Source organism: Castor canadensis, chromosome 7 (genome assembly GCF_047511655.1).
Source record: "Castor canadensis chromosome 7, mCasCan1.hap1v2, whole genome shotgun sequence".
Classification (NCBI taxonomy): Eukaryota; Metazoa; Chordata; class Mammalia; order Rodentia; family Castoridae; genus Castor; species Castor canadensis.
Window position 1 is genome coordinate 141,678,763 of NC_133392.1, and position 25,023 is coordinate 141,703,785.

General features: G+C 35.9%; 1 protein-coding gene across 23 annotated transcripts in view; it reads right to left on the bottom strand.

Annotated features, from left to right (window-relative positions):
• The window catches only part of Epb41 (erythrocyte membrane protein band 4.1), a 203,304-nt gene that overhangs the window by 40,807 nt on the left and 137,474 nt on the right, over nt 1-25,023 (bottom strand). For 11 of the 23 annotated variants that reach the window (XM_074080775.1, XM_074080768.1, XM_074080767.1 and 8 more), the window contains 8 exons: nt 23,460-23,547; nt 21,011-21,163; nt 17,480-17,577; nt 16,652-16,824; nt 7,661-7,854; nt 4,124-4,180; nt 3,916-3,957; nt 2,648-2,710 (listed from right to left, as the gene is read on the bottom strand). In XM_074080775.1, the coding sequence (XP_073936876.1) occupies nt 2,648-2,710; nt 3,916-3,957; nt 4,124-4,180; nt 7,661-7,854; nt 16,652-16,824; nt 17,480-17,577; nt 21,011-21,163; nt 23,460-23,547 (868 nt within the window). Of the gene's footprint in view, nt 1-1,565; nt 1,633-2,647; nt 2,711-3,915; nt 3,958-4,123; nt 4,181-7,660; nt 7,855-16,651; nt 16,825-17,479; nt 17,578-21,010; nt 21,164-23,459; nt 23,548-25,023 lie in introns of all 23 variants that reach the window. The other 12 variants (XM_074080766.1, XM_074080785.1, XM_074080783.1 and 9 more) reach the window with 6 other exon arrangements.

Sequence of the window (25,023 nt, forward strand, 5' to 3'; positions counted from 1 at the left end):
AAGATCAAAGAAAAAACTAACACCCAAAGAGTAACCCTGTAGTTACCTCATAAGAGTATTTCTTGCTTTCTGGGATGGAAATATAAGTATAACTTATGAACATGGGCTTCACCCAAGGGAAACAACATTTTGAACTTTTGTTCCAGCTGAAAGCAAGGAAAGCATATTTACTAGCTAAGGAATAGCAAGTGCAAGTTCAAAGACTTAGTGTTAGGCTGAACAACTATGACCCAACAGGCATGCAAGTCCCTGTGACCCAGCTCCTGACTGTGTGAAGAACAATTCAACACATTTGGGAAGCTTAAAAGTGTGAATGGAGCAAAACAAAAACGAGCAAGAAAGGCTATGGGGAAACCATAACTCAGAGTTAGCCTCTGAAATGAGAGACTGATGATTTGTAATTCTTTTTTTGCCTGCTTTTGATTGGCTTGGAACCTGAGAAAATAAATTTTTCGATAAAACCAGTAGCTTCTGAAGGAGCTTTCTCCATCTTAGCTGGCTTTATTGGAAACCTGTGGGGGCACAGAGTAAAATTAAGATCTCAAAGGGACCTGTTCCAAATAGAATTTGTCATAGACATTTGCTACAGGTTCTCTCTGGGAGATAGAAGAGGAGGCGGTAGATCTAAAAATGAACTCGACCTTATTTGTACCAGAACAAAGCGTTAGTGGGGGTAGGGTAGGATAAGGGGTGGCGGGGAGAAGGGATGCTTTTTGAAAAGAAAAAAAAAACCTGCTAGGGTGACAGATAACTTGAGAGAGAACTTTCTTGGGCTGGGGAGGAGAGGCAGGGAGGAGGAAACACTTTTTACAATAACTAAAGAATGATGGTAAGTCAGGTTGTTTCAGATTAGACAATTTTTGATTGTTTAGCAACAATCAAACCAAACACTTCATTAAATGTAAAATGTTTCCAAAAAGCAGTTAGTAGTTTTAATTTTCAAAACACACACTTATTTAGAAATCCCCTCTCGTGGCTGTCAGTAAAACGCCAGGGTAAAAACACATCACACACAGAGACTTAGTGAGTCTCAGAAGCCATAACACACCTCATGGAACAAATGGCAAATATATGATTGGTATTGTAGGTTCCAGTAAAGGAGCACTGAAAAGGCACTGGTTGGGACAGATGCATGTTTAGAGTTGGGAGTTGTTACACTGCTGAGTAAAGAAGATCAACTGACACCTGTTATCCTTCCCAAGCTCCAAAGATGGAACAATTCAGCTCTAATCTCAGAGACAGGGAAAAACAAAGAGATCCAGTTTACAAGTTTGAAATATATGATGGTCCAGCCTGGAAAAAATTCATGTTACAGGACACAAATATAGGTAAAGCACCTGGTATTATGCCCACCATATACTATATATTTAATGAAGGCTGGCCATCATTTTAATTATTTTTATCAAAGTACTTTAGAAATAGCAGATACTCAAAATACAGGTACTGGTGAAAATGAGATGGGGTTAAATAATTATTAGAAGTCATATATTCAATCAGAAATTTATTTTTAAAATTTTTTCAAACTTCTACTTTGATAATATTTATCACATTTAATGTATGTTTACCTTTCAGGTCTCAATTAAAATGTTGTCTTCAGAGAGATCTTCCCTGTCCGTCTTTCTCAGAAACCCCCTAAAAGTAAGAGTTTATACTGATTTCTTATGGTTCTACCTTGAGTGGAGTTGTAAGATAATTTGGTCATCAACTTCTATATAAAAGTTTTTCTGACATATAAACTAACTTGGTCTCATTTTTTTTGCATGTGGAATAATTCCAGTTTCCTTAATTTTTCCTAATAGAGTTCACCTCATCTTCTACTTAGTTTTACATTTTCCTATCCAATAGAACCCAAAACTAAGTAAGCCATACTAATGTAAGTCTGGTAAAAATCTAACCAATGTTGAACATATGAGCAAATGGCTTTACAGTTCCTATAGCAAAGAGTATATTACTATTTCTGAAGGGAAAACTGAAGTTAAATAGCTATATAATTCCTAATTCAAATTCTAACTTTACTAGTTTACCAGTTCTGTGACCACAGGGAAATTATTTAATGTCTCTAAACTTCAATTTTCTCATCTTTAAAATAAAAATCCCATAATCACAGATTTGTTTTTATAATTAAACTATCTTCTAGTAAGTACTCTTTCTTGTGTCTTACTCCCCCCTCCTGGCCTTTCTCCAGTAATTTTCTGCTATCTTCAATATTTTAATATTGAATATTTTAAGTCCATTCTGAATTGTGATCACTTTCCTACTTTTCCATACTCTCAGTTCAGAAAAAAAAAAAAAAAGGTGCAAATTTGCTTTTTGGGACAAGTACAAGTTTATTCTCTTGGAGAATTCCATGAAGTTTTTGCAGTGATGTACAACTGTGAAAGGGAGTCAGTGGAACCTTGACAGGTAGAAACAGTCCCAATCATATATTTTTTAAAGATAACATGAGAAATGGAAACTAAAAAGAATCAGAAGAAGAAATGGTTGTGCATCTTCATGTTTACCAACATGCAAAGGCATTTTAAACCTAAAATTCTTTCATGCAAAGGCATGCAAAACCAAGTGCAGCATAGAATGAAGAAAAGGGGATCAGCAAAGAATGCAGAAGGTTCCAGGCAACCACTAAAATAAGCTTCAAGTTCATACAAACCTCCAACATTAAATTGCTATGTCTGATATATATGTTTTCACCATCTAGTCTCTCTCTCTTTTTCTGTGAAAATGAAAGGGGGGAAAAACAGAAAAGCATAAAAAATTAAAACGTTGTTCTTGCGGGAAAAAACTGAAAATTGGCAAAGCAAAAAATATTTAAAATTAAATGTATGCAGTGCAGCATATGACAACATGAAATGGTCACAGAACCACAAGGACACACAGAGAACATGATTAACACTCGTAAATGGATGACCTGTTGGTAAATGATGGAAGATGTCATGATGCTATTTAAATAGACAGTGCTCCTAGCTTCACTGGCTTCTTAAGTAATAAGCTTTTATGTTCATTTTGAAACTGAACAATTTAAGTGTTACCCTAAAGTAATGTATGACTCCAAAAAACTTTGAAACTCCATGTACCATAGAGATATACTTTAAAAACATTAATTTTTGGAGTTTTTTTCATACTCAGTAATACTACAGTATCTAAATCTCTAAAATCTTTTATAAAAAAGGAATTAACAAAGTTGGGTGCAAGTGGCTCACATCTGTAATCCTGGCTACTTGGGAGGCTGAGAGTGGGAGGATCAATGGTTTAAGGCCAACCTGAGCAAATAGTTCAAGAAACCCCATCTCCAAAATAACCAGACCAAAATGGACTGGAGATGTGGCTCAAGCCATAGAGTACCTGCTTTGCAAGCACAAAACCCTGAGTTCAAACCCCAGTCCCATCACACACACAAAAAAGAGATCTAACAGTATTTTATACTTGATCATCCAGTAAATATATTCAGTAAGAACTGATTCATCCCACTCTGTAATTGAGAAGAATGAGGCGCACAACAGTCTAACTCACAGTTATTAACAATACTGGAAGATGCTGCTTTGATGGTTTTTATAGTAAATGTGGATAAAATACCAATGATTCTAAGAATATGATGCCATTATTAAATAGTTCTCACAAAGTTTGAATATAAAGTATATAAGTTTGACCCTCACTGACATTTTTTTCAAAAAGATATTTCATTAAAAGTTTATTTTAATGAAATCTTTCAAAAAAGCAGTATAAAATTATAATTTCTTTGGTGTATATATATATATGTATACACATATGCATATATATCTATATGTATATATGCTCTGTTAAAGTGAGTTCTGATTAAGAGAAATCAATGAAAAGACTGGATCACTGTCTTTTTAATGCACTATAAGTGAGCATGGGTGAAATGGCAACATAATTTTGTGAAAGTGAAAAATGGCTAACCTTCCTCATTCTTATCAGATCTTCAGTTTTTTCTGCAAGCTTCTGTTTTGCCATAATTCAAAAAAGAAAAAAATGACAAAATATTGGCTCATTGAAGTTTGTCTGAATCTTTATTTTATAATTTTTTTTTTAAAAGGAGAGGGCAGTGAGGGGAAGAAAAAACTGAGGGGTAGAGGGAAAAAGAAACAAGTGGCCTGTTGGCACAAACCTGTGTTTGGTCACCATTTGAGGTGGGTACTATGACCTCGGTGTGGGTTTTTTCCACCTACATTTAAGAAATAAAGTGGTACAAACATTTTGAGGTTAGTAGGTTTCTATGAATAGCCTCATTTCCAAATAAGCTGCATCATGAAGATGGGAGTGAAATATACAGACAAGTAGTCATATGATGCAGTCTTATGGAGGGAATTATAGGGAAAGGTATTACTGCAGCAGTAATGTGTGAGTTCACCATCACATTTCCAATGTGTGAGTTCACCATCACATTTCCAAGCTGAAGAAGTAATGTGAATATTCAAATTATCAAAAAAGAAAATTAATCATTGCACTGATGAAGAAAACATTTTTATATTTATTTATAAAAGAGTACTCACTAAAAATAACTTAGGCTTATTTAACATATGATTGCAGTCATATGGTTTTGTTTTGCCTTTTCTGATGATCTGAAAGTATTTTAAATAATATTTAAAAACAAATTTATAAATGAAGATATCAATGTCCAATATACATGCTAGAAATAAACAGATTAATTTTTAGTTAAAACACAGATTAATAAACTACATATGACATAACAAACAGGTAAATACAAACAATTTTGTCAGTTGACCAATACATTTAAGGAGGCAGTTTCATTCTTCAGTTCATTACACAAAACGTCAAAACAAACTTCATCCAAGTTATAACTGACACATGCAATTACTTCCAGGGCTTATTTATAAAGAGGCACACACAAGACACACAGGCCTCTGCTGCAACATTCAACACTCCGCAATCTCCTTTCTAGGGTATTGGAGTCCACATTTTTGGTGGAAGGACAAGATTCATTCTTTTTTTTTTAGTAGCCATATATTTCTGTCTTTTTTTTTCTTTTTTTATTATAGTCATATGTGCATACAATGTTTGGGTCATTTCAAAAATCTATCTTTTTTTTGTTTTATTTTTTGGTGGCACTGGGATTTGAACTCAAGGCCTCACACTTGAGCCATTACCAATCTGAGCCATTCCATCAGCCCAAGATTCATTCTTAATAGCAGGAAAAGAATATCTAAGGTTGCCTGTGTAGCTTTGAAACACCTCTAGTAATAGTCATTTTATATACAGAAAATGAATTAAGTATTTTTAAAAATCCAGACTGGCTATTAAAAGGAAACGTAACAATAAAGTGAGCACTGCCTAAAGCATTGGATATTTCAAAATCAGAAAACAGATTGTTTCTATTAAGTGATAAGTCAATCACTTTGTATCATTAAATCATCTGTAGAAGCTTATCAACCTGTGGTTTTGACATGTTCTTAGAAATCACACTAAGCAGCATTACTATGGAGTACAATGTCATTGTGCTACTTTTTCTAGAACTGAATGGAAAATACATAATACCAAACTTTGTAATAATGTCAAATGATAAGCACATTCAGGTATAGTACTTTTAACTACCTGGTATAATTAATAATTGGATCATTTCTACTCCGAAACCCATCATACTTGCTGTATGGTCATTAACAAGTTATTTTACCTGCCTGAGCTTAAATCTTCTTACTGCTAAAATGGAAATAATGTCTTCATAGAATTATGTATACTTTGTAAATACTAGTTTTAAATTATTTTATAAAGTTTAAGCTTCTTCTGGGCTATAGAACAAGTTCAAGGCCAACCTGGGCTACAGAGCAAGACCCCGTCTCAAAAAAGAACTTTCATTCCTTGTTTAAACTAATAACGATGTCTTTTTCGGTCCTTAGCAATTCAACAGCAGGAAACTGAGAGCTTCTACTTCAGTTTAAGAACTGAGGTCAAAAAGCTGGGAACAGTGGTGCATCACTATAGTCACAGCTAGTAAGGAGGTTGAGGCAAGAGAATCCTTTGAGCTCAGAAGTTCAGGGCCAGCCTGGGCAACACAGCAAAACTCTAGTCTCAAAAACAAAACCCAAGGCCAAGTAGCAATAGTAGTTCTGTGCATGCCCTTAAAGAGAACATTAAGTGAGATGTGGCTAAACACTGGGGAGAGGTGATACCTCCACATCTGCAGAATAGACCTTGTCAAACAATCCAAGAAGACAAAAAGCTACCCCTATCTGGCACCAAATTAGCACTACATAATGAAATTTACAATTACAAGGCTACTTTATTACTACTGTTGCTTTATATAATATATATGGCATTAAGTAAATGTCATAATTATTTTTTATCTGCTACAAATACAATCAGCTCAGATTCACCCTTAATTCTGCCACTACTATTACAGAAATAGGTTATCAGAGGAGGCTTCAGTTTCATTTAGATAGAATTAATTGGCAAGAAGACACCCCCTCCACCACCTTCTTGGCAATTAAATAAAATGAATATACCTGGGAGTGTTCTCTTCATTCTGCTAATGTTCCAAGAGCAAAGGGAACCTGTTTTTTCACTCTTTTTTTTCCTCTATGGACTCAATATAGTCTCAAAGGACAGTAAAACTGTATGTCACATTTAACAGAGTTTCTTTTATTTTTTGAATAGAGTCTCCCTATTTAGCTAAAGCTAGCCTGGAATTTGCTTTGTATCCCAGGCTAGCCTAGAACTCAAAATCCTTTGCCTCAGCCTATCAAGCTCTGGAATTACATTTGTGCCCCACCATGTCCAGCACAGTTTTGTTTTGTTTTGTTTCTTAAATACAGTAAAAAGAACCAGCTTATCCACTATTCTATAGATAAACTGGATATGATCTGGTTCCAAAAAAGGCCAGTTTTAGTCCACATGCTAAGATGAAAGGACTTACTAAGGTCTTAACACAGTTGGAAATTTAACAAACATAGAAAATTATAATTCTTCTTCTGAAGACAACTTCTCATAATTCCTGTTGACCACAGAGATACTACCTAGAAATAATTACGAACTAGTACCTCAATTCAATCTCTGGTTAAATGTACTTAAAAAACTTATAAACATATAAAAGATCAACCCTGATACTGTTAACTTCTGAGAAACATGCTAATTCAATTGGTGATTTTTCAACTCAGTGCAGTGATTGTGGGTATAATCAACTCAGAATCATAAGCAACTCAGCAGCATAACCTCTCTTACATAACAGATTTTCCCCTTCATATAAAATTGAGATTGAAACAACCACATTAGCGTGCCTTATGTAACATCTATTATTTGGAAATGTTGCACATGTATCCATTTTAGAAAATCAAATTATAATTTAATCAAAATACCAGAGCTGACTCTTACATAATGTGGAGATTCCTTGTGGATGAGTAAAATTATTTTACCTTGTTGGTGTGTTTTATAAAATACTTAGTATTTTTGTAATACTAAGTTGGATCAAGGTGTGGGTTACCTAAAAACTTCTTGGATGGATAGCTGTCTTTATGACATAATGCTATGAAAATATTTTACAGGTTCATAACAGATGACTTCTTTTAGAAAGAATAAGGAAGAAACAACTTTGATGGAATTCTATAAGACTTGGTTGCTTTGAAAACCTTCCTGGTCAAGGAGTTAAAGACCTCTAAATCAGAAAGAGAATTAGTTCTATCTGTGGACTTACCTTCCATGCTTCTGTCGGCTCTGGCTCAGCTTGCTCAGGTGGCTCTTCTTCCCCTTTTACTTCAGTCTTCCCTGTTTCCTTCTGTGTTTTTTTGACAGATGCCCCTGGCACGATGCCTTCTGTGACCTGACTCTGAGCAATGGCTGGTGCAGAGGTGGGCCGGGGACTTCGGTCTGCTGAATCAGCAGCTGCTGCTACATGAGAAAGAGAAAAGGGAAGCATAAATGAAGACAAAAGTCTCTGTACTTCTTGAAAAATCACCAGGAAAAATAACTGTAAATCCAGGACACACATGTCCAGTGCTCATCATAAGAAGATATAAGTCATTAGTGCTCTGCTGGGCAACTGATGGCAACGAGATAGCCATCTACCCTTATCAAAAGGCTAAAATGTGTTAATGATCATGTTTCATAAATGATGGACTCAGGAAGGAAAAGATCAAAGTAAGAAGAGAGACTGAAAACACATTATTGTAATCTGTTAATTTCAAGAACCTACAATGCAGTTTGTGGAGGAAAAAAGGGGTTAATTAAGTCTGGTTTCTTCCATGAAGTCTTTTAGAAATAAAGTCTGTTTAATTTCAGGAACCTAAAAACATATTCTAGGAAAAAATAATTCAGTCTGATTTTTTTCTGTGAAACCTCCTTGGAAGGATTACAAAACAACTTGATAAATGGCTCTTCTGATAAGACATGTACTACTTTTTGCTGCTTGTGAGGGCAAATCTTTGAACTAGATGTTTTCTCTTTTAATAATAAATCATTTGGCTAAAATAATATGAACTCAAAAGCTTTGGCCTTCCATGCTAAAAACACCTCATAAACATCTTGAGTGTTCTCTCCTGTCCTCTACCAGAGTCTTATCTATTATAGCTCCTATTCTCTAAAACATTTAGAGCACTGGTTCTCAACTCAGGTTGATTTTGCTTCCAGAACACATTTGGCAATGTTTGGAGACATTTTTGATTGTTACAAATAGGGAAGAAAGAAAGAATAGAGAAGAGAAAGAAAGAGATGCACTGACATCTAGTGCACAGGAGTCAAGGATGCCGAGTTGAAAAAATCTGATTTAAGGAGAGGACTGTACAGATCATTTTAGAGAGAATATTAACAATGATTAAATGATAAAAGCTCAATCTTTTCACAGAATTCAATGTTGTTTGGGTTTGGACTATTTAGCATCTGAGTTTTAGATAGTCTACTTCAAAACAGTCACTCAGGCACTAGGAATATATATAGCTCACTGGTGGAGCCCTTGCCTATCATGCAGAAAGCCTTTGGTTCCATTCCCAGCATAAAAAAAAAACCAAAAAACAAAAAACAGAGTCACTCATATGGTATTTATGGTTTTTACCTTCATCCCTTCAGGGAATGAAAGAAAATGTCTATGCACTTTGTAGTAAAACCTTACTTACCTGACACTGTCTAGGAATGAAGGTGTCTTCCATAAGATTTGGTATTTCTAATAATAGGCCACCCTTTCTTTCACTGACATTTTAAATTTTAACTCTTTCAAGGAAATACATAACATGTATTATACACACACACACACACACACAGAGGCAGTACTGATATTTGAACTCAGGGCTTTGCATACATTTTTGTTTGTTTGTTTTGGCCTGGGGCTAGCCTGGACCTCAATCTGCCTACTTACAGCATCCCACATAGCTGAGACCACAGGTGCACAACATCATACCTGGCTTATTTGTTGAATCTTGCTAACTTTTTGCCTGGGCTGGCTTCAAACAGCAATCCTCCAAATCTCTACCTCTTAAGTAGCAGGGATTACAGGTAGGAGCCACCACACCCAGCCCATGGAAATCTTTACAATGTGTATTAAACAGTCTTTCCTTTTCATTTTTTCCTCCCTTAACCTCCCTTTCTCTTCTGATACATTTAGATCAATATGCTGTAAAAAATTAAAACAAGGAATTCCTTAAATCAGAAAGACTAAAAAATTGAAATTCACAACTATTTGATAAGCACAACACTGTAAAAAATGCTTATTACCCTATAATGATCTCCAGTGAAAGAAACAATTTCTCAGAGGATGCATAGGAAAAACAGCAGAAACAGAAGAGTCTACTTTATTTTTCAGTGAAAAATCTGTGGTCTCTAGCAAGTTCCTGTTGCTAATGGGTGCTCTAAGCCAGTCAATGCAAGAATGACAGATGGCAGACCAAGCCTAACAAAACAAGGGGTGTGACAAAATATTTTTCTCACAGTTGTGTTAAAGTATCGTTACCCATGTGTATTCACACCTCCTCGCAAAGAATTAATTCAACTCTGCCTGGCATCATAGAAACATAGCCCTGCTTTCACCATGTGTTATTTTGCCACTTGAATTTGGTTTTAGTCCAATACTAATATTACAGAGCCAAATGATTTATGTCTTTAGCATTCCAAGCCTTGGCAATCTGTACTGTATGTGGAAAAGTAGGTATAAGTATAAAAACTGATGGATAGAAACAGAGGTGGAAATGGTTCAGAGATGGAAAATAATAGCATTCCAAAAGCAGCATGAAACACAGGCAAAAAACCAAATCATGAATCTTAGGCCCATGGTCACTTCAGTCACATGCAAGGAATATGTGTCAAGGAATGTATGTCACAAATTTCAGTGTCACCATTTGTAAAATGTAGAAGACAGTAACCGTTGAATAGTTGGGGAAGGGATACTCTAAATATTAATATCTTCTAATATTATTCCTAAGTCTTGGATTTCTTTTGTTGTGGTTTAATATTATTTCAAGAGTATGTTGAGCAAAAACTAATTATGCATATACTGACATGCAATTCAAAGGAAAGGTATCTGGGAGCTCTGGAGAGAGGTAAAGTTCTTTCATTTTCTCAATAAAGAGACTGCAAACTATGGACCACAATAATATATCATGGTGGTGACTGTTTTGTTTTGTTTTTTAGGCAGCGTCCCACTATATAGCCCAGGTTGGCCTTGAACTTGAGATCCTCCTACCTCAGCCTCCTAAGTGCTAGAATTATAGAAGTACACCATCACACCTGGCCAGGTGATTGTTTCCTTTAATACATCTTTATTGAGATATATTTACATATTCTGTAACTCACCCTTTTAAAGTATATAATTCAATGTTTTTACACAAGTGTTAAGGGTAGTGACTTTCTTTTTCTGTTTTGGCAGTACTAGGGACAAAACTCAGGGCCTTTGACTTGTTGGAGATAAGCAAGTACTCTGACTTAAATCACACCCTAGTCCTTTTGCCTGGTTTGTTTTCAGATAGGGTCTCACACTTTTGCCCAGGCTGGCTGGAGACTGAGATCCTTCTACTTTTGCTTCTCAAGTAGCTGGGATTATAAGAATGTACCACCATACCTTGCCCCAAGTAGTAATTTGTTTTTACCATGTTTTGGCTCAGGGATGGGGCTACATCCCTGAGTGGTAGAGTGGTTGCCTAGCATGCACAAGGCCCTAGGTTTAATCCCCAGCAGTGGGGGGGAGGGGGGAGAAAAGATGCTTTGGCTCTACAGTTTTATTAATTCATTTGTTAGCTATTACAAGATTTTGGAGTATATAGGGAACATTGAACTGTAAAAAGTTAGTATCTCCCATTTCTGACTGTTTACACAAACAAAAGTGCTGGTGATGACATTCTTATAGACACACTAACTTTACTTATTATATTATTTTTGACTGACAAGAACAGAAACATAAGTTGTATACTAGAGCAGTGAAGAGAAACACACAGTTATCATACTGAGTGGGGGAAACTTCTGCTAGCTATTGCTAGTGTTAGTATGGTAGAGGTGCTGCAGGGATGCAATGGCTCAGCAGTCCCATTGTCAGAGGGCCTATATGAATCACAGGAAGATTTTGAACACCAAACAAAACAATAACAACAACAACAAAAACCCAGCTGATACTCAGTCCACCTCAAATATATAAGCCATCCAGTAGTGAGACGTGGACACATGTTTTGTTGTAAAGCTCCAAACGTGGTATGATGCACTCCCCTGGCAAGAATTACTGTAACCATAACTCAGCAAATGGATGAACAAACTTAACTACCTGGTTGTGTGAAAATAGTAAGTTATATAAATTCTTTGTGTTCCAATTTTCTCACGAGTAAAACAATTTTTAAATGCTTCTTTTATTCAGTAAAAAGAATAGGAATAGGTGAAAATGTGTTGAAAAAGAAAAACAGAAACTGAAAAATCCTTATCATCCTTATTAGCTATCCTTGTCGCTTAATAAACCTGGGACCTGAACCAGTTTTGCTCTCCAGCTGGTGAAGCAGATGCTCTGAGAATCAGACAAAACAGAAGAGAAACAGAGTGCTCATTTGTACCATCAAAGTAAGGTCTCTTATATAGCACCTCTTCTGGAAGTTTCTCTAATACACCATTTCCAGTGTATAGCATTACATTAATTCTTTTTTAAAAAGGGGAGTGGACCCAACAAGGAAGTCTCCCTTTTAAGGAAGATGAAGAAGGATCTAGGAAAAGGAAAAAAGCTCTACAGACATTTCTAAATTTTAGATCTTACAGTAAGAAGATAACACAGAGAGAAAAAGAAGACATTTGAAAATAGAACTATAAAAAAATTTGTCCTAGTTGGGTGCCAGTGGCTCACGCCTATAATCCTAGCTACTTGGGAAGCAGAGATCCAGAGATCAGGAGAAATGCGGTTCAACGCCAGCCTGGGCAAACAGTTCATGAGACCCCCATCTCCAAAAAAAAATAACCACAGCAAAATGAAGTGGAGGTGTGGCTCAAGTGGAAGACCACCTGTTTTGCAAATGGGAAGCCCTGAGTTCAAGCCCCAGTACCACCAAAAATAAAAAAATTTGTCCTACTCAATTTATTTTATTATTATTATTATTATTTTGGCAGCACTGGGGTTTTGAAGTCAGGGTCTCACATTTGCTAGACAAGCATTCTTACCACTTCAGCCCTTCTGTCAGACTTTTTTTTTTTTGTGATGGGTTTTTTTCAAGATAGGATCTTGAGGACTATTTTTTGGGCTAGTTTCGAACCACCATCCTCCTTATCTCTGCCTCCTGATTAGCTAGGACTACAGGCGTGAGCCACCAGTGCCACCCCTCACCCCCACTGTCCTACTCAGTTTAGATGCAATTTGGATAGTTAGAAAATATGTAAAATAGAATAGTGCCTAGAACACACTAAGTGCTCAATGAATATTAACTACTAGCAAGATTTATTTTCTTCTTTCTACAAAAAAAGTAATCTTGATGGAAAGAGTAAAAAGAACACATCTGGAAGAATAGTCTTAGTTTCTAACTAGCTTTGTGACCTGAGATAAATTTCTTAAATTCTAAGGTTAGGTAGGAATAATGAACATCAGTGGACAACTATGCCAAGAAATTAGAAAAAGAACAGTTCAGTGTAAGTGTGAAGGAAATAATAAAGATCTGAGCTGGCATGATTTATATTTAAAAATACATAATAGGATAAAACAGTAAAAGTTAAAGTTGGTTCTTTGAAAAGAATGTTACGAGCATGGCTCAAGTAGTAGAGCACCTGCCTAGCAAGCCTGAGGCCTTGAGTTCAAACCCCAGTACCACACACACACACACACACACACACACACACAAAAGTAAAAGATCTTGGGCAAGATTGTTCAAGAAAAAAAAGACACAATTTACCAACGCCAAGAATGCAAAAAGGGGCACTGATATAGACCATATACATACTAAAAAGATACCTGACTTTATGTCAATAAATGTGAAAATTTAGATACAAAAGGCAATTTCTAGAAAAACACAACTGGCCAAAACTGAAACAAGAACTAGATCATCTTAATCATCTCTTATCCAATAAAGACACTGAATCTGTAAGTAAAGAACCCTATCACAAAGCAGGGAATGGTGATTCAGGCCTATAATCCCAGCATTTAGTAGGCTGAGGCAAGAGTACTGTGAGTTCAAGGCCAGCCTGGGCTACATAGCGAGATCCTGTCTCAAGCAACAAACAAACAGAAAAGAACCCTCCCAACAAATAGCTCTAAAGGTCAAATGGTTTCACCGGTGAATTCTTTCAAACATTAGGGAGAAATAACACCAATCTTATACAAACTCTTTCAGAGAACAGCAAAAGCGAGAATCCTTCTTGGCTTATTTTATGAGGCCAACATAAACTGATATTAAAACCTAACCACAACATTACAAGATTGTAGTTCATTTCTCTTATGAAAATAGTCCACTCCAGTGTCCATGAGGGATTAGTTCCAGAACCACCCTTGATAACGAACTCTGAGGTGCTTAAGCTGGTGTAACATTTCATGAAAGCTATACAATAAAACACTCTCCCATACACCTTAAATCACCTCAAAATCACTTACACCTAATAAAATGCAAATGTTATGTACATAGTTGCATGTTGTATTGTTTAGGGAAGAATGACAAGGAAAAAGTCTTACATGTTCAATAGAGTGAAAAAAATTGTTTTCAAATATTTCCACAGATGTCAAACCTGAATATATGGGGGTCTGACTGTAATTGCAAAAATTCTAAAATAATATGAAAAGAAAATTATTTGACCAAACTGTGTTTACTCCAAGAATGTTTGGCTGGTTTAAAAACTGAAAGTTAAAATAATTCATCACATAAGATAAAAAGGAGAAAGTTTATATTATATCAATCAATTAAGTAAAAAGTATTTGACAAAGGTCAACACTAACTCATGATAAAATTCAGAAAACTGGGAATGAAAGAAAACTTCCTTAGCTGATAAAAGGTAGCTACACAAAACCTAGAACAAACATCTCACTTAATGATGAAGTGCTGCTGCTTTTCACTAAGATTGGACTGAGACAAAATGCTAATTCTTTACACTTTCATTCAGCATTACATTGTATGTCCTACTTAGCAACAAAGCAATTAAAGGAATTAAAAGTATGAGTTGGGAAAGAAGAAACATAACTGTTATTATTTTTGGTTGATATTGTACCCCAAATAACCCACAGACAGGGTTTGAGGTATAGCTCAGTGCCAGGATGCTTGCCTAGCATGAATGAGGCCCTGAGTTCAATCTCGAACACTGCAAAAATTAATAAATAATCCACAAATAAACCATTAAAATTGATAAATATTTTTAGTAAAGTTACTAAATACAAGGTCAAACTAGAAAATATCAATTGCATTCCTATGCAGCAAATTAATAGAAAACAAATATTTAAAAGCCATCATTTAAAGTAGCAAAAGCCATCAAATACCTAAGACTAAACCTAATGATGTGCTTGCTGGATGCAGTAGTACATACCTATAAACCCAGCACTTGGGAGGTTGAGCCAGGAGGATCTCGAGTTAGAGGCCAGTCTGAGCTACATAGCAAGACCCTGTCTCAAAACAAACAAAAACCAAAAAACAAACAAAACCAGTGAAAGATGCATAAGTTATCTACACCAAAAAAACATCAAACATTATATATTTCATGTTCACAGATTCAAAGACTCAATAGTATGTCGATTACTTTCAAATTGATCTATATAGTCAACTCAATTCCAATGAAACTCCCAAAATGTTTTTAGTGAAAATTAAAAATCTGACTCTAAAATATGTAAGAGCCAAGGCTAGCTGAGATAATCTTAAAGAATATAGTTAAAGAATAATTTACAACATCAGATAAGGACTTCTTATAAGATAGAATAATTAAGACAATGTGGTATTGGCACAAGGATAAGCAAGGAGATCAATAGAACAGATTAGAGAGATTATCTATATACATATAAATATGAAATGTCAACAGTGAGAGTTTTAGAAAAAGATACTGGAGAGTATCTTTTTTAAAATTTTTTTTTATTCGTTTATTCATATGTGCATACATTTTTTGGGCCATTTCTCTCCTGTACCCCCCCTCACTTCCAGACAGAATCTGTTCTGCCCTGATCTCTAATTTTGTTGAAGTATAAGCAATAATAAGAAAGACAAAGCATTTTTGCTAGTTGAAATAAGGATAGCTATACATAGAGATTCCTAGCATTGCTTCCATGTACAAATGTGTTACATTCCAAGTTAATTCATCTCTAACTGACCTTTTCTCTAGTTCCTGATCCCCTTCTCATGTTGACCTCTGTCGCTTTAAGGTTTCTGTATTAGTCTTAAATTGAACTATGAGATTTCACCAGTCACAAAAATACAGTCAGTCAAGATGTGACTTTTATAAGTAAAGCTTTCTAATTCGTTCAATTTACCAAAGCTCATTAACACTTGAATTTTCAGTTATTTTTGACACCAGAAAGAAATGATTCATTAGGCATAGTATGTATATAACTATCATACTCCATTTAGTAGAAAAAGACATGACATATGTTATTAGACAAGACCTGGATATTTGTTCTAGCTTTGCAAGTTACTATCTGTGAGAGGTTGAACAAGTCACATAAACTTCCCAACATCAAGTTTTCTTGCTTGAAAAATGAAGTTTAAAAAATAACCCCTTCACCTAAGGTCAACTGGAGGTTGGGTGACTTACTAGATAAGGAAGGAGATTCCTAATGGTATTATATGAATATGCAAAAGCATGAAAATTGAGTGACAATCCAAAACATAAATCCTGATTTTTCTCAACTCTGCTCCCTATCTAGTCTCCCATTACACTCAATGATCAAGCCAGGAATAAAACTTGATTTTCTTTTCCCTACTATCTCCAATACTTTACCATTGAGATTATTTGTAAATCTGAGATAATTTGCTTCTCTTATAGATAACTTAATATCAGAGCTGACATGGTGGTACACACCAGCACTTGAGGGGCTAAAGCAGAAGAATTGAGACTTTAAGGCCAGTCTAGACTATACAGTGAGTTCCAAGCCAGGCTAAGACCTCTTTCACATCTTTTTTTTGGCAGTGCTAGAGTTTGAACTCAGGGCCTCATGCTTACTAGGCAGGTGTTCTACTTCTTGAACCATTCCACCAGCCCAAAGACCTGTCTTTTTTTTTTTCTCTCTCTCTTTTTAATGAATTAAAATCACAAGAAATCATTAAAATTCAATACAAACCTCCATCAAGGCTCCGGGATGCCCGTTTGCTTGCTGTCCGTTCAAAGTGTGGGGCAGGCCTGTCAATTAGAGCACTAGCTTGCCTGGTCTGAGCTTGAGTCCGGCCGCTGTATCTAAATTTGGATCCCAGGGCAAGAAATTTGCTTTTGGGAAGAGTGTCTGTAGAAGTCAGCCTGGGGGGAGAAAAACATAATAATCATATTATATATGTATTACCTCATTAATCTGAGACCTTAAAATTAGAAATAATATAAAAAAATAAAATGTTTTATAATTCTCATGGCTTGATTTCCAATCAAGCAATCATCATTTTAATTCTGTGTCATGTCTCAAGCAACCAGGATAATTTAGTTGGGAACATACATTAATAACATCATCTTATATCTCTATAGATAGGATGTTATGGTTTTCAAAATGCTCTTATAAGTACTGCAATATTTTCACTGTGTTCCTGTAATGTTTTTACCATTGTACAGGCACAGGAAACTGAATCCCCCAAAAGAAGTTACTTGCTTAAGACACGTAGCTGCTGAGATTGGGCAGTAACAGAGTCCAAGCCCAGGGCTAATTTAGCTATAGTAAGGGCAATCACAGAGCCCCCATGAACACAGGTTCCCACTCCTCACTTGTGTCCTCCTATTGTGCACAGAAAGGTGCTCTGGGAATGTTAAGGCATGCTTTTCAACTGAAAACATCTTGCTTAAGATGACCTCACCTGAGCTAAATAAAAATGCCAGTTATATATGAAGAAGAGAATTTCAATAGTAGGTTTAAAATAGAAACGTGTAAATAATTTATCCTTGAAAAATACTTAAGTGAGAACAATACCTGAAAAATGTGTGGTGCTCTACACAGACTTTCCATAATTTCTTAGCTGCTCGGTAACTGGGAAGTTTGAATCCAATAGTACTTTCATACTGTTCTTGCTATAAAAACATAAATAAACACAGAACATGAAGTATTATTCAACTACAGTGATTCAGTAACAGAGAACTATGGTCCTACCAAAGAAGTCATTGTAAATACAAAGAATGTTACCAATTCTAGGGCATGAACTATATCATGTGAAAAATCTTCCTACTTACCTAAGGAAATCTACTCACAGAGGGTGACTTTTTCCAAAGCAAGAAAGCCAGGAAATGCATCTTAGATTATTTATGCATCTTATTTTTGTTCAGAAAACATCCATACACACACACACACACACACACACACACACACACACACACACACTTACATATGAGGCATAAAGAAGCTAACTTTTGATTGTCTAGAAACTGCTTTTCCTTAGTTATTATCTGTGTTTGGGACATTAGATAATCAATGATCAGGGAATGAGACATCAAGTAATTCCTCCAATCAATCAGTATTATGCAATAGGAATTAGTAATGGGAGCTAAAGATTTTGACTCACACCAGATTCTATTTTTAAATTAATTTTTTTAATTCTCACATAAAAATATATTATGTTCAGCACATTGTTTTCAAATATGCATATACTGTAGAATAACTGAATCAAGCTAGTTGACATATGCATTAACTCATATACGATTTTTTTCCAGTACTGTGCTTTGAACTCAGGGCTTCATGCTTGCCAGACAGGCACTCTATCACTTAAGCCACACTTCCAGCTCTCACAATTCATTTTTTATGGTGAAAACACTTAACATCTACTCTTAGCAATTTTTTGTCATTTCAGGAGATCAAACACAAGGCCTCACACATATTAGGCATCTCTTAGCAATTTTCAAGAATATAATACATTGTTACCTGAAGTCACCACATGGCATAATAGGTCTCTTGAACTCATTCCCAAGACTCTTGAATTATTAAAGGCTTCTTTTCATTTGGAGGCTACTTAAAAAGCTGGACATCGATCTACCATTTGATCCAGCAATACCACTCTTGGGGATATACCCAAAAGACTGTTACTCCAGAGGCACCTGCACATCCATGTTTATTGCGGCACTATTCACAATAGCCAAGTTATGGAAACAGCCAAGATGCCCCACCACTGACGAATGGATTAAGAAAATGTGGTATCTATACACAATGGAATTTTATGCAGCCATGAAGAAGAACGAAATGTTATCATTCGCTGGTAAATGGATGGAATTGGAGAACATCATTCTGAGTGAGGTTAGCCTGGCTCAAAAAACCAAAAATCGTATGTTCTCCCTCATATGTGGACATTAGATCAAGGGCAAACACAACAAGGGGATTGGACTATGAGCACATGATAAAAGCGAGAGCACACAAGGGAGGGGTGAGGATAGGTAAGACACCTAAAAAACTAGCTAGCATTTGTTGCCCTTAACGCAGAGAAACTAAAGCGGATACCTTAAAGCAACTGAGGCCAATAGGAAAAGGGGAACAGGTACTAGAGAAAAGGTTAGATCAAAAAGAATTAACCTAGAAGGTAACACCCACGCACAGGAAATCAATGTGAGTCAATGCCCTGTATAGCTATCCTTATCTCAACCAGCAAAAACTCTTGTTCCTTCCTATTATTGCTTATACTCTCTCTACAACAAAATTAGAAATAAGGGCAAAATAGTTTCTGCTGGGTATTGGTGGGGGGAGAGGGAGGGGGTGGAGTGGGTGGTAAGGGAGGGGGTGGGGGCAGTGGGGAGAAATGAACCAATCCTTGTATGCACATATGAATAATAAAAGAAAAATAAAAAAAATTAAATAAATAAATTAAAAAATAAATAAAGGCTTCGTTTCCTTTTCTTTTTTTTTAAGTGATTCTTCTTTGTAATTCTTTTTATTTTGATTGATCATTAATTTATCTAGAATACATCCTTGACAAAAGTAAAACATATCCTGCCAGGACTATTAGAAATACTGAAGTATCCGTTTCTTGCCTGCTTGTTCCTAACCTTAATTAGGCAAAGGTAGAAAAGGAAAAGGAAACTGACATTTGCTTTGAGTGCCTATTAATGCCAATAGCATAATACATTAGATAATATCATTTAGATTTTTATACATGAAGAAACCTAAAGTTAGAGAATTGCTCAGCCTCACAGCTATAAAATGGTAGAACAGGATGTTACCTTCTCTAGTGCACCATGCTACTATGAGTCATCTACTTTAGTCATAATATTCCACTTCTCAGAATTCTGTTGCTCCTGATTGCTTTCTTAAGAAAGAATTCTTTATTTTTAGTATATATTAAACAGCTGACATTTTGAGGCTAAGGACTTCCCATTATCATATTTATTAATATTTCTGAGTGTATATATATTTTTATGTCTTCCTACATTAAAATATAAGATTGCTGAGGGATGGGTTTCTTTTACTGTTACATTCCCAGTCTCCAGAATAGTGACTGGAACAAAGAAAACCCTCAATAAATATTTGTTGGTTGAATGACTCTTGAAGGGAAGTTTTAAATACAAGTGTACTGATAAGCACAGGTAAATAACTATAGTATAAAATGAGTGCTTCAGTGATCATCTCTAGCCAAGATTTTTAAAGCTGCACATTTAGAATTTCCAGGCTCAAATAGTAAGCTATCTTTCACCAGCAGATGGTGATATATACACAAGAAAGCTACCTTACATTAGTATGATCCTTTTCTGTTTAGAGCTTTTTCATAGCTGTCAGCTCATCTGATCTTCAAATCCACCTGGATGGAGAAGATTCCTTTGAATCAAAAGGAAGCTGAGTTTTAGATTTGTCCAGGGTTTTTTACTTAGTAAGTGCCAGAGGAGCTAAAGCTTTAAAAAAAAAAAAACACTAATTCCTACTTAAACAACTTCCTATTGTACTATCACAACTCTTCAACATAAAAGTTAAAATTGGCCAGCATTAGTATATCTTGAAACTTGGCCACCAATTAATAACTGCATCATCTGGTACAAAGTTGAACACACATGAGTATGTTAATGCCATAAATAATTTTAAAATCTCATGCTATTCAATTTTAAAATTTTTTCCATCAAGTTTTTGCCTGAAGTAAACAAGAGACAAATTAACCAATTCAAGTTTCACTTTTGGCAATGGAGGTCTACTTATAAGAAGAGAAATGTCCAGAAGACCAGTAGTAAGGAAGAAAAGAAGCATTACAGGACTGACCATCGTAGAAAACAAATCATCAGCCAGTAAATAGTCAACTACACAGATACCTATTAGATGACATAATGAGGAACATGGGAAGGAAAAAATGTTGTTTGTTTGTTTGTTTTTGAGACCAGGTCCCACCATATAGCCCAGACTAGCCTCAAACTTTTAATCCTCCTACCTCAGTTATCTTAATGTTGGGATTACAGGCATTTAAGACCATGTCCAGCTGGAAGAGATGTTTTAGGCATGTTCTATGTTTGGTTTGGAAAGAAAAAAACAAGAATTCTGTACCTCTCCAGGACGGATCTTGATGAAAAAACTGCTACGTTTATAAGAAATCTTTAGCACTTTGGGCCAAGGAAACCGGTTAATTCTCAATTTATCTTTGTAAACCAAAAGGCCACTAGAGCAGACACCCAAGATGATGTCCACTCCCTCCAAGTCCTAAAAAAGAAAAGCACCAGCATTTTAATCTTGAGCAAAGAATTCAATGCATTATTGGCTATTATTAGACAGCCCAAAGATAACAGCAACCAAAACCAGTTACAAAGTATGCATAAAACTTAATCTAACAATCATAATCCATGAAAGTATTATATCTAAGTCAGCAAAATGATTCCCTGGAGGCCAGGACTTAGGGCTATGTATTACTACTAAATATACATGTGCAATTATAATTTTTTTCCACTGTTCCTGGGCAGGCACTCTATCACTTGAGCCACACCTCCAGCCCCTCAATCCTTTTATTTATGCCTCCAGGTAGCTGGGATAACAGGTGTACCACACTATACCCTGTTTTTTATTGGTTGAGATGGGGATCTTGTTAACTTTATGCCTGGTCTGATCTTGAACCCTGATCCTCCTAATCTCCACCTCCAAAGTAGCTAGGAGTACAGGCATGATAAAGTGATAATCCCTTCAGATATCATGTTAAAAGTTGACTCTGTACCTGTATAAACCCAGCATAAGAGAATCTCAAATATTTAAAATAACTAACATTAAGCATATTAAATTATAAACCTAGAAGAAACATTAAAGCAAAATGAAGTCACATTTACATGCCTCTTCCCCCCCCCCCCCGCCCGGCAGTACTGGGATTTGATTCAGGTCTTCACAATTGTTAGGCAGACGCTCTACCACTTGAGCCATACCCCCAGCCCAACATGCCTCTTTATTAAAGAAATTTTTTAAAACATTAATCATCTATGTATTTCAAGGAAAATAAACTTCACCTCAGCTAATCTTTACAGATGGCTATTTCTTTAGCTAAGTAATCAAAACCCAAGTTAAATGCTTCTTGACTGCTTTTATCCTAAAATAAGTATACAGAAAAACATTAGTGCCTACATGTGTTATGTAAAAGAATTACAGAAACTATATACAACTTCAATTCACTGATTACATAGCTGAGAATTTACCAGAAGATGCCCTGCTACGTTTTTAAAGACTTTGGGTACAACATCTCTCTTTTAATGACATACTTTGGAAAAACAATTTGCTTTACAATATTTGGGAGAGGAACATGCTACCTGACTATTTCCTCCATCTCTGATTGACGCCAGCCTTCAGCAGGAAAAGAACCCTTTCTCTCACAATCTCTGCAACCTCCCCTGTCATTTTAGTAGCTGAAGATGAGAGAAGTCAAGCAACTTGTCTCAATTATTTACTGTCAGACTGTATTAGGCTGAAATGGATTAAAGCACAAGTTTTTGATGTCCCAACACAGTGGTTCTCAAAGGAACACCGTGGTTCTATCAGTATGCATTAGAATCACTTGGACAGCTTGTTTAAAAAGATTGTGGAGCTCCACCCCCAGCTTCTGATTCAATAAATCTGGGATGGGGCCTGAAAAGTGCATTCTAACAATTTCCTAGGTGATGCTAAATGCCTCTGACTCAGAGAGCACATTTTGAGAACCATGACCTTAGGCCAACATTTCTCAGATTCAAACATGCATTAGAATCATTCTGGATGCTCATTAACTGTGGAGATTCTGAGCCTCTGCTTCCAAAGTCAATCTATAAATCCAGGAGGAGCTCAGCATTCTGCATATTTAGTAGACTCCACAGGTGGTTCTGATATAGCTAATGTTGGCTATGAAATATGCCTTGCTACCACTCTTCAAATGTAACTGATTTAGGAAAATAAATTTGTTTATCTTTAGATGTTATGATCTTTATATTGGCTTGGTTGTGAAAATTAATCTGATGGTAGAATTGCAAGGGGTAATTCAACTGATGCACTTAAAGTTTCTGTCTCTCTCCTTACTCTCTTTGTCTCTTTCTCAAGAAAAGATCTCACTAAGCAGCACGGGGTGGCTTCAAATTAAAGATCCTCCTCCCTCCCCTTTGCCTCCTGAGTGCTGGATTATAGACATGACTGACCATGCCTGGCACTATTTCTTTTGAATGCTTTAAAATACCACAGATAAATGATGATGCCAGGTATCAGTGACTCTAGCTACTTAGATGGCAGCGATCAGCAGCCTGGATCAGCCAGCCTTGGGCAAATAATTCACAATACCCTATCTCAAAAAAATACTCAACACAAAACAGGGTGGTGGAGTGACTCCAGTGGTAGACCACCTGCCTAGCAAGTGTGAGGCCTGAAGTTCAAACCCCAGTACCACCCAAAAAAAAATCATGATGATGATGGTAAAAAGTGTACCATATGAAACAAGTGTGACATATGCATAACAGACCTGTCATATAATCATATTAACGAAGGACAAAGTTATTACCTTTGCTTTATGAAGATCAACTCCATACATAGACAACTTTTTGGCATTCTCAAGAAATTCCAAGTCAGCCTGAGCTGGAGTCATGGACCTTTGACAGAATAAACATAAAAAATTCAGTGTCATAGTATCACATTCTTGGTAATAACAATTGCATATTCATTGTACTGTATATAAAGACATAAACATAAGTATACATATATTAATATTTATATAAAATATATTTCAGAGTCCTGAAAGTAATTATGGAATGAGAATCTTTTCATTACCTGTGTCTAAACAATTCAAATATGTTCAGAAAATAAAATTTTAATTCTACTAACCAATTTCCTTAAAGCCACTCACTCTACCCATCAACAGTCTGTATCCTTTCCCTTTGGCCTGTTTTTGCACCATACAGAAACTCCTCCTACTAATTGTCTTGCCAAGATGATCAAATTAAATCCTCAGGGGGCATGGTGCAATTTACAAGATCCTCTTGGCTGCTTTTTTCTCTCTATACCCCTGACTTGAATTATGGAAATTAAACAAGAGGGCAGCTGATGTTACTTGACTGGGACTCTTACTGGGGACAGGTTTGATGAAAAGAAAATTTCTGGTAACAGATGGTGTCCTGTCCACTAATCTAAACAAAATAAATTGGTTAACAGAAGCACACAGATAATGGGACTGCTTTTTGTTATTAAGATGTTTCCATTACTAGACACATAATGAATTAGATTTGTTTGAAAACAGTCTCACTGTAATAACATTCATTGTGAAGGTCTTCTTTAGAATTTTCTTTTCTTTTGAAAATTGCTCATGAGCTGTTATGTTGAGCTTTCAAGACAAAGATATCATTCCTAACAATGCACAATTCAGACCCATTAAATATAACTTCATAGCAACAATAATGCAGCCACCTCCCCAAGAAAAACAACATAGAAGTGCCAGTTTTCTCCCCAAAACTGCCCTAAGCCAGAGGAAGCAGCAGGGGTCTCTCTTCATTTGAGAAGGAAAAGTCTCTTCCAAATCCATCAGTCTTTATCCTAATTAAAAAGAACAAAGGATTCCTTGTTTGGGGGTGGGGTGCCACAGGGTAAAGACAAAAAGGGAGGAGGGATGGGAAAATTAATCCATATGCAAGTCTATATATTCAAATCATTCAAAACATCCCAAGAAAGTTGTGTAATTGTCAAGTTTTTCTTCCCATGTAAGTGATGTGCTTTTCTAGTTAAGGTTATTCCCAGCTATTTTATGTTTTATTTATTTATTTTTTTCCTACTATTATTAATGGAGTGAATTTTAGGACTTTGAAACTGAAATAGAATTTAAAAATTACAGAATTCAACATTTTCATTTTGCTTATAAAGAAACCTGCCCAAGGGCTAAGGGCATGGCTCAAGTGGTAGAGCTACTGCCTAGCAAGTATGAGGCCTTGAGTTCAAACCCCAGTGAGAAAAAAAAAAAAGGAAGGGAAGAGGAAAGGAAGGAAGGTAAGAGGGGAGGGGAGAGGAGGAAAGGTCTGTGGGATCATATGTCACCAAACAGCAGGTTTAAATTAGCACTCAAGTCACATTACTGGGCT